Consider the following 18,213-nt stretch of genomic DNA (forward strand, 5'->3'; position numbering starts at 1 on the left):
TCAAATGATGATTTCTATTGAAGCTCATTGTCTATTAATTCGACATTGGTAAGATGAATTTGCGTTCACCATTTAAGTAGAACCCCTTCGTAATCATCCAGAGCTTTTATTTTCAACAAATATGATTTTCATGGTGATATAATTGTCGCGGTTATTACGACTGCAAATCGGGAGGGACTATTCCAAGTGTTAGTTTATCCACTCCTTTTACCTCCAGCTAGTTACAGTACTCACACAGGTACATTTTTACTAACAAAATTTAGTCTTTCTGGCAGGAAATTTCGCACTTCACGTGAATGTGTAATAATACAATTGACGGACAAATAACACACAAACATTTGACGATAGCTGCGTGTCGCTATAACGCAACGTTTCAATAAATATTTGAAAACAAGCGTGACTGACACTAAACTAGTGTCATCTTGTAAATATCGCAATACAGTCGCAGACCTCAACCAATTCCTCGCAACATAGACAAATGTAAGTAAACCAAAGACTTTATTTGCGCCATACCATCCAAGTTTACCTCAGACTAAGCTTTCATATTTTCGAAACATGGAAGTTTGAATCGAAGACAAATTACACAAAATATGCCACTTATGTTTTAGGAAGTTATTTTTCAGTGAGGCATCTGGTCGATTCAGGCCCAACCACAGAATGCCTTATTGCATCGCTTTGATTCACGTTTCGCAACTCGTTGCGAATATCAGATGTGAGTAATACTGTAGTTCGCGTTCGAGACTGCTCCTAAATTTATAAATTTAACATTATGACGTCACATACCTTGCCCTGCCCAACCTAGCGTTCATAACCAGGGTGAGGACCGTTGCTATTCACAATATACATAAATGACCTTGTGGATAACATCGGAAGTTCACTGAAGCTTTTTGCGGATGATGCTGTAGTATACCGACATAGCATACCGACAATCTTTCTTTCCACGAACAATACGAGACTGGAACAGAAGGGAGAACGGATAGAGGTACTCAAAGTACCCTCCGCCACACACCGTCAGGTGGCTTGCGGAGTATGGATGTAGATGTAGATGTAAGGACAGATTCAACCCCAACATCCTTACTAGGAAGATCTGGCCAGAGATAATCAAAAGAACGGCGTAAGCTATAAAAGCACAGGCTGAGGTAGAATTGTTGTGAAGGGCAAGACCGAAGGTTGTAAAAGCAAGGGCGACTTACCTCTGAGTACCTGGGAACAGACGTCGCAGGGAGTGATCTTCCGGTAGGTGTACTCTTGCAAGGAGTGCGAGCCGCTGTCCGGGCCCGCCGCCGCTTCTTTCCTGCAATACAAGCAACACACGGATTGAAATACCATCCTCCACTCCAAGTGTAGAGCAACGCAAAAGTTTCATATTCTCGAAAGAGGATTGTGGAAAGTTAATGAATTTAAGTTTGTGTGATGTTCGACATCACAGCCTCTAAATATCCTCAGGCCCTTGGTCTAAACATTTGTAAATTTAGAATTTGAGTTTTAGAAAAATACTTGTTAAAAAATTATCTTAGTAATTCCTGTAGTTTTTCAAGAAATATATATAACGCTGCAGAGACAACGTATTGATATACTAAGTACAGAAAAAATATCAAATGAACTGCGTGAGAAATTTTTTCGTATTTACAAATACTTAGGAAAGTTAGTCACTATGGCATTGGAACACCATTACATTTACGTACTGAACAAGCCTACATAATTATCGCACGACATGTGAAGTTACGGAACTATAGCATAAAGAACTCTCAAACTATTACAATACCGAAAACAAAAATACATACGAAAAACAGTTGCTAATTATTTGTTTTATCAAAGATTTGTACTTAAAATGAACCTTTATAAGCACCCGACCAACATTGTCTTTCTCACTTTCTTCGAACAGGCGTTACAGGTAGTATGATATTAGTGAGTGGAGCTTCATTTATCGAATTAAAACATTTAAATATAATATCATTGCCGAAAGATGATGAGGATGATGTTTATCAAACGACACGTATTGAGGACGAGAGTACACGACTATAAGCCTGGGAGCCGGTGTTAATTAAAGCTTTAGCTTGTCTTACGCCTGTATAGCAATGTAGAAAATTGTACCGGTTGATCATAATCTGATTAATGGGTGCGAAGCGACCTATTTATTTTCTGTTTATACTATCTCCTTGCGAATGAACCAGAGGAAGTTGTCCTTAGATGTGGCGAATATTCGCTCTAAGACAAGTAGGTGACACACCAAGAAGGAACAATCCGAACTGGACGGAGATCGGTAGATGTGATGTACGTGTACAGACAAACGAATGACTACAGTGTCAAAAAATGGATGATTTATTCACGAGAAAGAGCTTCCGAAATTGAGCAAGTCCATAAAACTTTGGTCCACCTCTGGCTTTATGCAAGCAGTTATTCTGTTTCCCATTAATTGACAGAATTATTGGATGATATGGAAATGATTAGCTTTGCAGAGTATTCACACAAGGTTGGCGCCGGAGGCGAAACCTACAACGTGCTGACATGAGGAAAGTTTCCAACCGATTTCTCATACACAAACAGCAGTTGACCGGCGTTGCCTGGTGAAACATTGTTGTGATGCCTCGCGTACGGAGGAGAAATGCGTACCATCACGTTTCCGACTTTGATAAAGGTCGGATTGTAGCCTATCGCGATTTCGGTTTATCGTATCGCGACATTGCTGCTCGCGTTGGTCGAGATCCAATGACTGTTACTCGATTGTCGATTGGATTAGTCGATTGGAATCAGTGGGTTCAGGAGGGCAATACAGAACGCCGTGCTGGATCCCAACGGCCTCGTATCACTAGCAGTCGAGATGACACGCGTCTTATCCGCATGGCTGTAACGGTTCGTGCAGCCACGTCTCGATTCCTGAGTCAACGCATAGGGACGTTTGCAAGACATCTGCACGAATAGTTCGACGCCGTTTGCACCAACATGGACTATCAGCTCGGAGACCATGGCTGCGGCTACCCTTGAAGCTGCATCACAGACAGGAGCACCTGCGATGGTGTACTCAACGACGAACCTGGGTGCAAGAATGAAAAAACGTCAATTTTTCGGATGAATCCAGGTTCTGTTTACAGCATCATGATGGTCGCATCCGTGTTTGGAGATATTGCAATGAATGCACATTGGAGGCGTGTATTCGTCATTGCCATACTGGCGCATCACCCGGCGTCATGGTATGAGGTGCCATTGGTTACACGTTTCGGTCACCTCTTGTTCGCATTGACGTCACTTTGAACAGTGGACGGTACATTTCAGATGTGGTTCTACCCTTGTTTCGATCCCTGCGAAACCCTACATTTCAGCAGGATAATGCACGACCGCATGTTGCAGGTCCTGTTCGACTGCTGCCCTGGCCAGCACATTCTCCAGATCTCCCACCAACTGAAAACGTCTGGTCAATGGTGGCCGAGCAACTGGCTCGTCACAATACGGCAGTCATTACTCTTGATGAACTGTGGTATCGTGTTGAGGCTGCATGGGCAGCTGTACCTGTACACGCCGTCCAAGCTGTGTTTGATTCAATGTCCAGGCGTATCAAGGCCGTTATTACGGCCAGAGGTGGTTGTTCTGGGTACTGATTTCTCAGGATCTATGCATCCAAATTGCGTGTACATGTAATCACATGTCAGTTCTAGGGTAATATATTTGTCCAATGAATACCCGTTTATCATCTGCATTTCCTATTGGTGTAGCAAATTTAATGGCTCGTAGTGTATTATCACCACCTTAAGCATACACTTTTATTTTTACTTCCAGAGACGTTACATGAAATAGATGTGAACCGTATGTGCCATATTACAGACGTCAGTCTCAGGTGATTACTCTTTCGAATAATTATGGACGAAATACGTCGTTCAGAAACAGCTTTCGATATAATGTCTCTCTCTCTTCTAGTGCACAGATTACGAATTTATGTGGTATCAGATCCGTTTTGTGACTGTACTCAGTACTTCCTAGAAGACAGAAGCCATAAATTCGTTCTTAAGGGGGAGAAATGATCAGCTGTAGAAGCATAAATAGGCGGAAAGACCGATTAGGCTACAAATCAGTGGAAACAGTCACAGTCGTAAAACATGAGAGAGTAACAGTCCGAAACGACTAACAGTGGCTCGACCACATAAAAATAGCTAGAAGACGAACAGATACCACGACTAAATTCCGAATGTTGCTCGTCAGTCTAGGCCCTCACCAGTTTCGATTAATACAAAAAATATAGAAGATCCTTTAACCTGGAAGGCAGGCTACAGAAACGCAATGCTACGTTAATAGAAAAGATGTAAAGAAAGCTTTCGACAGTGCTGACTGGACTATACTCTTGGAAATTCTGAAGGTAGCAAGCATAAAATACAGGGTCCGAAAGATCATTTACAACTTGTCGGAAACCTGCAGCTGTGACAGTCGAAGGACATGAAAGGGAAGCTGTAATTGAGGAGGGAGTACAACAGGGTTGTAACCTATTCACAATGTTATTTAATCTGTACATTGAACAGGCAGTAAAGAAAACCAAGGAGAAATTGGGAAATTGAAATAGAGTTCATGGGGAAGAAATAAAAACTTTGAGGTTTGCCTATGATAGTGCAATTCTGTCAGAGACGGCGGAGGACTGGAACAACAGTTGACCAGAATGGATGCTGCCTTGAAAAGAGATTACTGAATAATATGAACAACAACAAAAGTAAAACAAGTATAATGGAGTGTAAACTGAATTGAATCAGGCGATGCTGAAGGAATTAGAGTAGGAAATGAGAAAATAAACTTATTTGGGCAGTAAAAACTAATTAGGCAGTTAAAACTATTTGGATGAGCGAAGTTGAGAGGATATAAAATGCTGACTGGAAATGACAACAAAATCTGAAAAACAGGAGTTCGTTAACTTCTAAAATAAATTTAAATGTTAGATGGTCTTTTCTGAAGTTATTTGTCTGGAGTGGATCCTTGTATGGAAATGAAACATGCACAATAAGCAGTTCACAGTTCAGATAAGAAGAGAAATGAAGCGTTGGAAATATGGTGCTATAAAGGAAAGCTTAAGCTTAGATGGATAGATCGTATAACTCAGTGCAGACAATGCGTTCTGAGACACTTCACCATCGGAAGGAAATTAACATCAAAGATGGTAAAATCCAGAGACGTCCTTATACGAACAGCCACAGCCTCTATAATAGTATCGATTGATATGTGTTCACTGTAGACAGAGTCCAAACCGTATGTGCAAACTTCGTCCACTGCTCTGTCACAGTTAGCTCGATTCTTAAACTATCCCCGATGGCCACGGACGGTAGAGTTTGCAATGCTGGGAACCAAGATTTCTGGATGAAGACACAGAAATCAGGGAAAGAGCCCAAGAGATATCGTAGCTCAGCCAGGTGGCAGAGGAAACCGCTTCAGTTTCACTGGAGGATCATGCTGTCGGTTTTCTGGGCTCTACGACCAGCAACCCGTGATTCCTTCAGACATTGGCTGGTATCTAGTTGCAGATCAACAGAATCCTGGGAGGGGAGGGTCTCAAGGGACCTCTTCTTAGTGAGAAACACCAGAGGAGCTGGGGATTAGGAATTGGCAACCACTATGGGTGGGGAGTCAACGCCCCCAACGTGGGTGTAGGGGTAACCGTAGGACGAGGACTCCCAATTACAAGAGGAGTCGGTGTAGTCAAGTGGCCCTGAAGGCGCAGCGTAGAAGGCGCGAAGGGCCTCGTGATATGTGAGAGTCAAGAGTTTTCTTTTCTTGGATTTTATTTTCTATTTGGAAGATGATGCTGTCCAGTGAACAGTGGGGAATGATGTTTCCCACAGTTGACACAGAAAGGGGGAGGGGCACATGGAGCATTCAAGTGCAATTGATACAATGCCTAAGATGGGGCTGGCGTTACAATGTGAAGACATGTGCCAAAAACTCATGTAGCCGAAGCACCTCATGGAACGTGGAATATACGGTATCACAGCGCATTAATACGCTATCACCTTTGACCTTTTCAGGTAACGAGTCACCTTCGGTAGCCAAGACGAAGTCCCCAGAGTTAACACTATTATCCTTTGGTCCATGCACAAGGGACAAAATGTAGACACTCCAAATCGGCACGTAACTCGTCATTGATCTGTAAAAGAAAGTCGTAGTGGAAGACGATACCCTATACCATGAGGGGCGATAGTTACAAGAATGTCCCCCAGTATGACACAGGCGAGCAGCGCCTGCAACTGAGCATGGGATGCCATTTTAATCAGAACTGAATCACTTTTCATTCTTAAAATCGCTGCTACTTCTCCAAACCTGTCATCAAGGTGTTCAGCGAAGAATAATGGCTTTGTGACCAAACAGGAATCCCCATCGGTCCTAAAGCAAAGTAAGTATTGTGGGTAGCATTTCTCCCCTTATTTCTTAGCCCTACGTTCCTCCCACGGTGTAGCCTGGCAAGGAAGAATTGTGGGATTTGATCTCTCTTCACTGTAGTAATCCTTTCCTTCAGAAGAGACTACTGATGCCGCGCAGACACTAAAAGAAGAAAGTTTGAGCCGCTTCATTTGCGAGTCATCCGCCTTGGTGCCACCCACTCCGAATGTGGGCTGTCCCTACATGCGCCACCCAGCCACAGCAATGGTTACCTGCCTACGTAACCACTGCCTGGAGCCCTGTGCCCTAGCCATGATGGGCATGTAGACCTCGGCATACACGGGTAGCTTCCAGCTGAGGCCCAAATAGTGCGATCCCTGCATGGTCAGGGGCTACCACTGTACAGGTACTTAACAACCTGCACAATGGGTACCTTGTTGGGTTTTGGGTGTATTACTTGTGCCAGAAAGAAAGAGTGAAAATACGCAAAAGGCAAAAAAGGTGGAATGTACACCACGGTGGGTGACCTGCAGAGCGCTCAAATGGCTCAAATGGCTCTGAGCACTATCGGACTTAACATCTGTGGTCATCAGTCCCCTAGAACTTAGAACTACTTAAACCTAACTAACCTAAGGACATCACACACATCCATGCCCGAGGCAGGATTCGAACCTGCGACCGTAGCAGTCGCGCGGTTCCGGACTGAGCGCCTAGAACCGCTAGACCACCGCGGCCGGCCTGCAGAGGGAAGAAAAAGAATAGTAGAAGGATGTACTTGCAGTTCACAAAGGGAAGTAGCGGTGCAAGGGTTCCATGTTGGCCAAATACGTACTCACAAAAGAAATGTGACCCCCTGGGGTGTTTGTGGGAGAACATCCACTGATAAGAACCTGTCAACGTGACTGTGTAATGCATATTTGGACGAATATGGTGTGAACAGTACTGGCGCAGCAGCAAATAAATGTTTGTCATAAACAATGTGTGGAAACAATATTGTTAAGCGATTTTGAACTCAGAGTTCGGTGCTGTTAATAGATTATTCAGGGCAGTACTGCAATGCAGAATTTGCTCCTTTTTGTGTTTTTCACGAATGAATCCTCTTCCAGCTATGATGGTGGTTCAGCTGTGGCAATAACCATGTCTGGAATAATAACAGTTTTGTGTGACTAAACGGCTGGGTGCAAGTCTTTAAATTGGACGCCACTTTGTCACTTGTGTATACTTAATCTAGTCCACTTATCCAAGTGGGAAAAGGAGACCTACAGTTCAGCATGGATTTCAAACCACATGCCGTTCCTGGTGACTCGTGACATAGTTGAGAGATGAAGCCTAAATTAATCGAAGGCTGAAAATTTCCGTGGGCCTTCGATACCGAGACCTTTAGGTTTCCGGGCATGTACTTTATCAGTAGACCATAAGACCCGAAAGGAGTTGAGTGATGGAAATTCATATGTCACGCTTGTCTCAGGTCACTAACAACAATTGCCTATCACTTTGTGAGCTAGGATCGTGCAGGATCAAGGATGAGGACCTTATATGCCGTCCCCTCGTTTAACTGGAGCACATTTCCTGAAATTATTTGAAATTTGCTACCACAGTTGGTGGAGACAGTAACCTCTTGTTGTCCCGAAGAGAATATGGTTTCAACACGACGGTGCATGCCACTTCGACATTAATGTCAGTCAGTGCTTGGGCAATAGGTGCCCTCGTAGTTTCTATTGGAAACTGTCCCACGGTCACCACCGTTATTGGATCACACTACCACAAACGTTTTCCCGATGGGATCATATGAAGTCGCTGGTACATGAAACCCCAATAGAAACTGAAGAGATACTGATTAGACGGGTGCTAGTTTCTTGTTTCATCGTGAAACAGACCACAGGGATATTGACGGGAGAAAAACAACATTTCACATGGCATTCTAATGCATGCATTGAGACTGGCGGTTGTCAAGTTGTACAGTCTGAATCGGGCCAGTTGAATCCGTTTCATGAATTTTAGGAGCAAATCTGGCCCTAGGATCTTGGCAATGTTACTCTGTTTGACATTTCACTCCGTCGCTGCGACATGTAGCCTCTGAAAAAGGGAGGAGCGTTTTTACTTATTTATTCACCTCTGCATAGACCGTTTGACTCCCACTTTACCCTATAAATGTGTGTGAGTAGGTAGACGTGAGAATGAAGGTATCTTGAAGTTGCCTCCACTATGTCGAGAGTTCATAGGGCTGTGGGATCTTAGTAATAACTGAAATTCATAGATGCGAAGCGCAGGAACCAGAGAGACGGAAGTCAGTCTAGTACAAAACTGGAACTTGGTTGGCAATACACCTCTGCTCTAACGTGAACTTCCCAACCACTGAATGCGTGGTGGACATTATCGATTAGAGCGCCTTCTGGCATTCTTCCATTGGGCACTGTTAGTATTGGACACTTGTATAAGTGATCCATTCGTATTATGGACTGCTTTCTGCGGGTAAATGTTCCAAATTGTGTCATAGGACGCGTAATTCTGAGTATTATGGGTACCTACTTGTATGAAAATTACTCTTAATTTGTGATTTCTGTATGTTCGTTCTCTTTCACTTGGTCATGGGTACGTCTCGCCAGGCCTGATGGTGCCCCTGACACTCCCGATTCCTCTCTTATCACCCGAAGTGGAGAAAATTGTAAATGTAAATGTTGTTGGGCTCCTGTATGTATCTGTATGCAAATGAATTGAGTGTTCTCCACTCCCTGTACCATATTGCTCCTCATCTTTTGGAATCGGGCTGTGTTCGATTATGTTTACTACTATGTCGATTTTTCTTGCATCAGCGTGTATTAAGGGACCGCTACTGAGTAGTTGTGTCAGAATTAACGTACTGTTGAACTATGTCTCCCCCCCCCCCCCCCCCCCCCCTCATATTGTAAACATATGATGATATGATGATGTGTGTAGAGATGTTTTTCATCGGCGTATACACTCCTCAAGCCACCATAAGGTGCGTGGTGGGGGGTAACCTTTACCACAACTAGTCGTTTTCCACTCGCAGATAGAGCGAGGGAAAAACTGCTATCTATATGCCTCAGTATGAGACCTGATTTCTTGTGTCTTATTTCGTGGTCCCTACGCGAAATGTATGTTGGTGGCAATAGGATAGTTCTGTTGTCAGCTTTAGATGCCGGTTCTCTGAACTTTCTCAGTAGTGTTGTTCGAAATGAATGTCTTCTTCACTACAGGGATTCCCATTTGAGCTTCCGAAGCATATCCGTAGTACTTACATGCTGATCGAACCTACCGGTTACAAATCGAGCAACTCGCTTCTGAATTGATTCGAGAGTCTTCTTTCAATTTGACCTGGTGCGGATCCCAAATATTCGAACAATACTACAAAACAGGTCGCACGAGCGTCCTATATGCGGTCTCCTTTACAGATGACCAACACTTTCCTAAAATTCTCCCAATAAAGCGAAGTCGACCATTCGCGTTCTCTATCACAATCCTCACATGCTAGTTCCACTGCATATAGTTTCGCAACGTTAGCACAGATATTTAAACTACGTGACTGTGTGAAGCAGGACACTACTAATGCTGTATCCAAACATTACGGGTTTGATTTTCCTATTTATCCGCATTAACTTACATTTTTCTACATTAAGAGCCAGTTACCGTTCGTCACTCAATTAGAAATCTTGTCTAGGTCATCTAGTATCAACCTACAGTCAGTTATCTTCGACACCTTCCTGTACACCACAGCATCATCAGCGAACAACAGCAGATTGCTGCCCACCCCGTCTGCCAGATCATTTACGTATATAGAAAATAGCAACGGTCCTATCATATTTCATGGGGCACTCCTGATGTTACTCCTATCTCCTATGAACACCTGCCGTCGAGGACAAAATACTGGGTTCTATTTCTTAAGAAGTCTTGGAGCCAGTCACATACAGCATCTGGGACCCTATTCTGTATGCACGTACCTTCGTAACAGTCTGCCGTGGGGTGCCGTGTCGAATGCTTTCGGAAATGTAGAAATACAGAAATCTGCCATTTGCCCTTCATCCATAGTTCGCAATATATCATGTGAGAAAAGAGCACAGTGGGCTTCGCACGAGCAATGCTTTCCAAAGCTGTGCTGATTCGTGGGGACTTGAGCTTTTCGTCTCTAGGAAATTTATTGCAGTCGAATTCAGAATATGCACTAGAATTCCGCAGCAAAACGCTGTTAAGGATAGTGGTCTGTAAGTTTGCGGATCCGTCCTTTTAATTTTCTTATATACAGGAGTCACATGTGCTTTTTTCCAATCACTTGGCACTTTGCACTGGCACTCAACCCACCACCACCTCCCCCAGGGGCTCGCCACTCTTTGGCGGGTTCGTGCTTAACTACCACGTGGCCCCAGCCTTTGCAGCATTTTTCCTTTCCGTGCTGCATGTCTATCCTCTTGCTATTCTATTTTTCCCTCCCTTGGGGAACATGTCTGGGGATTTATTGGGAATGTTCTGCATTCTGTCACTGACTTACGAACAGTCTCACCTTTATTTTTGGCTCCCTTTTCCTTTCTTTGTATGAGGATCCTCTTTTTTCTTCTTCTTCCCTGTGCGCTTCTGAAGGCTGGCCCATGCGTATAAAGCGTAATAGGTGACTGGGTAACGAGTAATTCCCAGCCCTGGGTCGACAAGCAGGGTTCACATGTACCCCGTGGTAGAGGCCAAGTCCAGGGAGGGGTGATTGCCTGAGCTGCAACCTTCCAAAATTTCCGACTGGTCTCTCTGTCAGATGTTCGGGAGGTATGACCTGAGATGTGCACAGTCACCTAAGGTGGGTGTGCCCCCTTGTGAAGGGAGACGCCAGTTGGAAGGAGCCCACCATCAGATACGCTGGCAATCATGGAGGAATTTCTCGCAATGAGTCACTCATCTTCCCAATCGATGTCTACAAAATGTAAATGTAATGAGGTTATTGATTTGAAGACCCTTCCCAATGCACCACGGTTCCTTGTGGTCTCATGTACTGAAGCCGGTCAGTTATTCGCCATTGTCAATCCGTTTATTATTAAGAAAGGTGTTAATGCAGTTGCTGGCCCTGTGAAATCCTGCTCTCGTTTACGGAATGGCACTTCTCAAACACAACACCTGCTTGCTGCCTCGCTTCTCCATGGCTACCCTGTTCATGTCGAAGCCTATAGAAACTTTGAATTCTTCCTGTGGTGTAATTTGCACCAGGCTGTTCGCCTGTCTAACCGAGGCCAAAATCCAATCTTACCTCTCTTATCAGGGTGTCACTGCTGTTCATCGTGTAATGAAAAAGGTAGATTCCTCCTTAGTGCCCACCTAGACTCTTTTCCTCACCTTTGATAGGGTGGTGCTGCCGTTCAAGCTTAAAGCAGGCTACGAAATTATCACAGTGCGGTCTTACATTTCGAACCCGATGCGCTGCTACCAATGTCATCATTTTAGCCACACTAGAACATCTTGTCGACACGCATCCAAATGTGTAATCTGTGGCAGGGATGCACACAAGAGCGATTGTCCGCCTCCTTCTCACCGCTGCAGCAACTGCAATGGTGCCATGCCACCTCCTCTCGGGACTGTCCCGTGTATCTATATGATCGGGCTATCCATGAGATTCGGGTAAAGGAAAAAGTGCCTTACCAGGTAGCTCGCAAGTTATTGGCTAGTCGCAAACACTGTGTTCTCCCGTCTGGCACCTATTTCTGTTCTTTTTACCCTTTGCCCCATGAAGGACATGGCCACACAGACGTGCGACCTCAAATTTGGAGGTTGTGAAACAGCCCAGTGTCAAGATAGCAATGCTATACCCTCTTCCGGCTGTGCAATAAGCCGTCAAACTCTCGCATCACGTGACGAAGCCACAGACTACACAACCAGTAAGCAGGAAAGGACAGGAGGAGTACTCCCGTGAAGACTTCCTCCATCCCTCTAGCCAAACAACAGCCGAGTCTTCCTCTAACCGGAAAGGCTCGAAGAAGTCCGCTAAAGGCAAACGGTCTTCTCCTTCACCAATAAGATCCTGTTCGACGGTGTCGCCACGTGCTACCTTAGCCCGGTCAGGCTCTGTATCGCCGGTGCACACCACCAACCGTTTTCCAGCGTTGGACTCCATGGACCGACCGCACAAGCAAGCTGATGCTTCTGTGGACCTCATGGAACAGGATCCTTCTGCTCCCGTGCCCTGTAGTAGCGGCTCTACACCGGCCATCACTCGGCGGCCGCCGAGGTGACACCCCTCCATCTCTTCATCGTCATGACTGTCCTCCAATGGAACGTTCGCGGCCTTCGGTTCAACAAAGAGGATTTTAGCATTGCCGCATCCCCTTTTACTCTGCCTTCAGGAAACGAAATTGTGCCTCACGACCGCTTTGAGCTTCCACATTACTTACAGATTCGTTTTGACCTTCCCCCTGAGGTCGGCATTCCGTCTTATGGGGGCCTCATGCTGCTCATTCGTGATGACCATAGTCAATCGATCTCCCTCACTACCCGTCTTCAAGCTGTTGCAGTTCGCCTTTTCCTTCCCCACCTGACTTTCTCTCTCTGTACCATTTATGTACCTCTGTCATTTGATGTCACCAGGCAGACTTCCTTCAGCTTATTGGGCAGCTACCTCCCCCGTTTTTGCTACTCAGTGACTTTAATGCGCGTCATCCCCTCTGGGGTTCTCCCAGGACCTGTCAGAGAGGTGCTGTCTTGGCTGACCTTCTTAGCCAACTCAACCTCTTCTGCCTTAACACTGGAGCACCCACTTTCCTTCTGACACTTCGCACACCTATTCCCATTTGGACCTATTCTTTCACACTGCCCAGCTTGCCCATCATCTTGAGTGGTCCGTTCTTTCCCACACCTACCCGAACGACCCTTTCCCATCTGCTCTCCGTTTGCTGACTCCCACTCCATCCGCATGCAAGCCCAAATGACAGCTTACTAAGGCTGACTGGCAGCTTTACGCCTCTCTGGCGACCTTCGAAGAACAATATTTCCCCAGCTGAAATGACCAGGTTGACTATCTCACCAACGTTATCCTTAGACTTCATCTTTACCACGTCGTGTTCCAGTCCCTTGGTGGACTGAGGCATGCCGCGTAGCAATTCGCGCACGGAGACATGCTCTCCGCGTTTCTAACCGTCATCCTACGATGGCAAACTGCATTCGTTATAAACAGATGCGTACAAAGTGTCGTCGCGTCCTTCGGGATAACAAACGAGCTAGCTAGCTTTCATTCACTAGTTCTTATAACAGTTCCACCCATTCCTCTGTCGTGTGGGCCAACTTCCGACGGCTCTCCGGACCAAGATCCATTCTCCATATCCGGCCTGACAGTAGCAGACGATGTAATTGTGGACCCTATTGCTATCTCCAACACCTTGGGCCACCATTTTGCGGAAGTTTAGAGCTCTTCGCACTATCACCCTGCCTTCTTCCATGGGAAACGAGCGGAGGACGCTCGGCCGATATTCTTCTCCGAATCGTGAGTACTACAATGCCGCCTTCACTACGAGGGAGCTCGATCCTCCTCCCCAGGGCCGGACGCTATCCACATTCCGATGTTGCAGCACCTTTCTCTTGCGGGCAGGCACTTTATGCTTAACACGTACAACCGCATCTGGGCAGACGGCATATTTCCCGGACGCTGGCGTGAAGCCACCGTCGTACCCATACCTAAGCCCGGCAAGGACAAAAACCTTTTCTCTAGCCACTAGCTGCGTTTGCAAGGTGATGCCCGGCTGGTGTGGTGGCTCGAGTCTCGATGTTTACTAACGAATGCACAGTGTGGATTTCGAGCGTGGCGTTCTGCAGTTGACCATCTCATTACTTTGTTCACCCACGTCATGAATGGTTTTCTGCGGAAATCCCAGACTGTGGCCGTGTTTTTCGATTTGGAGAAGGCCTACGACACCTGCTGGAGAACTGGTATCCCCCGTACTGTTTACACGTTGGGCTTTCGTGGGCGCCTGCCCTGTTTTCTTTGGGCATTTTTACAAATCCAAGTTTTCAAGGTGCGTGTGGGTAGTGCCTTGTCGGACAGCTTTATCCAGGAAAATGTTGTGCTTCAGGGTTGAGTACCGAGCGTCATCCTCTTTGCTATCACCATTAACCCTATAATGGCCTGTCACCCGCCGGGCATCACCGGCTCTCTTTTTGTAGACGATTTTGCCATCTATTGCAGTTCTCCACGGGCCTGTCTCTCTGAGCGGCATCTTCAGCGCTGTCTTGATCGTCTTTACTCCTGGAGCACCGACAATGTCTTTCGCTTTTTCCGTCTGTATGAATTTCTGGCGGCGCAAATGGTTTCTCCCACCATCTCTACATCTTGGGCCTGTTGCCCTTCCGTTCTTTGAAACTACGAAATTTCTGGGGTTCACGCTCGATAGAAAACTCTCTTGGTCCTCCCACGTGTCTTATCTGGTAGCCCGCTGTACGCGGTCCCTCAATCTAGTGTCCTCAGTGGTACATCCTGGGGTGGCGATCGAACCACCCTTCTCCGTTTGTACCGGTCCCTTGTCCGTTTGAAACTCCACTATGGGTGCTTTGTTCATGCGTCTGCACGTCCATACCTCTTACGCCGTCTCAACACTATCCAACATCATGGCATCCGTTCGACCACGGGCGCCTTTTACACCAGCCCGATTGAGAGTCTGTATGCTGAAGCTGCTGAACTCCCACTGTCCTACCACAGTGACTTTCTCCTCAGCAGGTATGCACGCCGTTTGTCTGCCATGCGTGTCCACCCGTCCTATGCCACCACCTTTGATGATTCCTTTGATCATCAGTGTGGGGATCGTCCCTTTCGCCACTTGCTACAGCGACTTAACTTCACACTACCTGCAACTTACCCGGTGGGTGTGAACGCTTCACCACCCTGGCTTCGTGAAGCGGTCCCTGTTAACCTTGGCCTTCATTTGCTTCCTAAGGACACTACTCCATCCTCGGTCTACGCCTCCAGTTTCACGACCTTCACATGGAACTTCGCGGTAGAACCTTTGTCTACACTGATGGCTCTCGGGCTGACCATGGGGTCGGGTGTGTGTTCGTCATTGGCACCCATGTCTTTCGATATCGGCTCCCAGCACACTCCTCGGTATTTACAGCCGAGCTCTTTGCCTTGTATCAGGCCACGGAGTACATCCGGCGACACATCCTTTCCAGTTGTGTCCTCTGCTCAGACTCACTCAGTGCCCTCCAAAGTCTATGTGCGCAGTACACTACTCACCCCTTAGTGCAGCGGGTCCAGGAAAACTGTCACTTGCTCACTCTTCGTGGAGCCAGTGTGATGCTTATGTGGGTCCCTGGTCTGTCGGTCTGCCAGGAAACGAGGCCTGCTGACGCAGCTGCCAAGGCTGCAGTCCTCGTATCTCAGCCCGCGGGTACCTATATTCCCTCCGATGTTCTCTGCATTGCTGTCTGTTAGGAGGTGGTGTCCCTTTGGCATCGCCAATGGTCCTCCGTCCACGGGAATAAGCTTCGGCTCATTAAGCCTCTCCCAGCGCCTTGGATGACCACCTCTCCGCCCTCCCGCCGGGAGGAAATTATTTTAACTCGGCTGCGTATTGGGCACTGCCTTTTTAGCCATTGACATTTGCAAAGTGGCGCTACCGCACCACTTTGTACACATTGCGCCCAAATTTTAACTTTCCGCCACTTCCTGCTGTAATGCCTTTTTTTTTTTTAACAATTTACGTTCCAGCTTGGGTTTGCCGTCTGATTTATCAGCTGTTTTAGCGAATGACGCGCGGGCTGTCGACCGCGTTTTACTTTTTATCCGCCGAAGCAATATGGCGAAGGCCATTTAATTTTTAGTTTTGGACCTCCATTTCTGCACGGTGTTTTTCTCAGCTCTTTTTCCACGTACCTATTTTTAGCTGTCTCCTATTCTGTCCACTGGGATTGACGTATAGTAGTTTAACTCTCTCTGTGTTCGTATTCTATGGTTTTGGCTTGGGCGCGTATGACCCCAGTTGTTTTTGCACCCTAAAGCAAAACAAAACAAAACTGGAACTTTGAACCGAGAGTGCAACAGCCTTTGCTTTCCCAGCATTTTCCGAACTTCGTTATTAAACCACATACTAGCCACTTACTAGGCACATACTTGTCCAGAGCACTATTTACAATCTGTTTAAACTTTCTCCATAATTCCTCTATGTCCATCATTCTGGAACTAGATGATTGCAGCTCATTGTATGCTAACAACAGCTTCTCTGCTCTTTCGAGCAAAAACACTCTCATAGCTCTCTTGGCAAACTTATTAACTTCCGTAGCCATAGTCGCTGTGACGACATCATGATCATTAATCCTCATCTCTACACTGACACCATCGGTAAGGTCCGGTTTGTTTGTAGCTTCAAGGTGCAAGATACTTCCATTGCGTGTGGGCTGCCGAACTAGATGCTCAAGACAGTTTTCGGAAAACGTATTCAAAAAAAGTACTTCACAAGACTGTCTGTCTTAACACCACCCCCCCCCCCTCCTCCAATGAATCCATACATATCCATACATGTCCCAGTCTATACTCGGTAGGTTAAAGTCATCATCAACTAGTATTGCGTGGTCTGGGTATTTATGCACAAATGACCATAGACTTTCTTTGAATGACTCTGGAACTGTGACAGTGGAGTAGAATGGTCGGTAGAAACTTTGATCGTGCACTGATGTGAGTCATTATTCTTCCTTGCCTAATAAGATGGCATTGTGATAAATGAATTTCATTGTACCCCCAACGAACCTTGTATTGCATTGTCATTTCCCAATCCGTCCAATATGACGCTCCAAAGAACTGACTTTCATTACGTTCTTGCGTGTACCTTGAATTAGAGCAGGAATCATACTTAGGAAGCAATTTAATGATTGTAGAATATAACGCATCATCCCTGGTGTCATCATCTTTCTCCCTCACATCCCTATCAAAACGCAAGTCTCGTCCTACTTATCCTTTGCGCGTTAAAAATATAATAATTGTCACTTCAGTTGATGGGCCAGTTCAGAAGAATGAACTTAATAAATAACCACCATCTAAGGCATTTAACAACCAACTTCTCCTCAAGATGTTATGAGCTTAAGTTGGTATTATAAGATTTAAGTTTTTTATATCAATAAGCAACGAAATATTAGTTTTTATGTAAAAATATTCAAAATATCTCAAAATACCTCAGAATATCTCTATAATCTGCATAACTTTGACACTAAAGTCTTGGGACTGTCCGTACTACGGAACATCCAACTTTTTCAACATGCAGACTTCTACCTTACTATTTGATAACCGCTCCATTCCAGTCACTAATATAATAATGTACTTTTTTTAAAAAAACTCTCGACGCTAAACTAAGTTGTAACACTACACGACTGACCGTTGTACATTAATTTTGATACAGACTAGAAAGACAAACTAGTAATCAACCAGGGGTGGATATTACGCTTCTCCACCACTTTTTAATGCCAGGCGCTTTACTTTCTGATGATTCGAAATTGCAGCAGTGCTTCAATACCCTTGAACGTCGTGTATGCCATCTACTTTCTTCATCTGCTTATCATTCCCAACACATATGCTTTACCAATCGACGATACTCGGTAATAATTTGTAATTATTCTGTACCCAGGTAAAATAATTACCAAGTGTGATTTGCATACTTGGTTGCTTTCTCTTAAAATAGATGAACGTAACCATTAACTAATTTCCTTAAAAACTATTGTACAACATTGATAATTATATCTCTGTTGCTTGTGCAGGGAATCTTCATCGTGTACACTTCGTTGCCAGAAGGCGCTGGAAACTTATTTCTGTGTATTCCTTAGACGCCAGCCATGTTTCCAGTTCTTTTAATGGAAAATTTCTTTAAATTTTGCTTCCCTAAGGTAAAGGTGTAGTGTACC

At 45.4% G+C, this 18,213-nt stretch overlaps 1 protein-coding gene across 1 annotated transcript in view; it reads right to left on the bottom strand.

Moving 5' to 3' along the window:
- The window catches only part of LOC126470681 (uncharacterized), a 990,891-nt gene that overhangs the window by 308,719 nt on the left and 663,959 nt on the right, over positions 1 to 18,213 (bottom strand). Inside the window, exon 11 of the mRNA XM_050098681.1 lies at positions 1,194 to 1,294. Within this exon, the coding sequence (XP_049954638.1) occupies positions 1,194 to 1,294 (101 nt within the window). The remainder of the gene's footprint in view (positions 1 to 1,193; positions 1,295 to 18,213) is intronic.

This window comes from Schistocerca serialis, chromosome 3 (genome assembly GCF_023864345.2).
Source record: "Schistocerca serialis cubense isolate TAMUIC-IGC-003099 chromosome 3, iqSchSeri2.2, whole genome shotgun sequence".
Classification (NCBI taxonomy): domain Eukaryota; kingdom Metazoa; phylum Arthropoda; class Insecta; order Orthoptera; family Acrididae; genus Schistocerca; species Schistocerca serialis.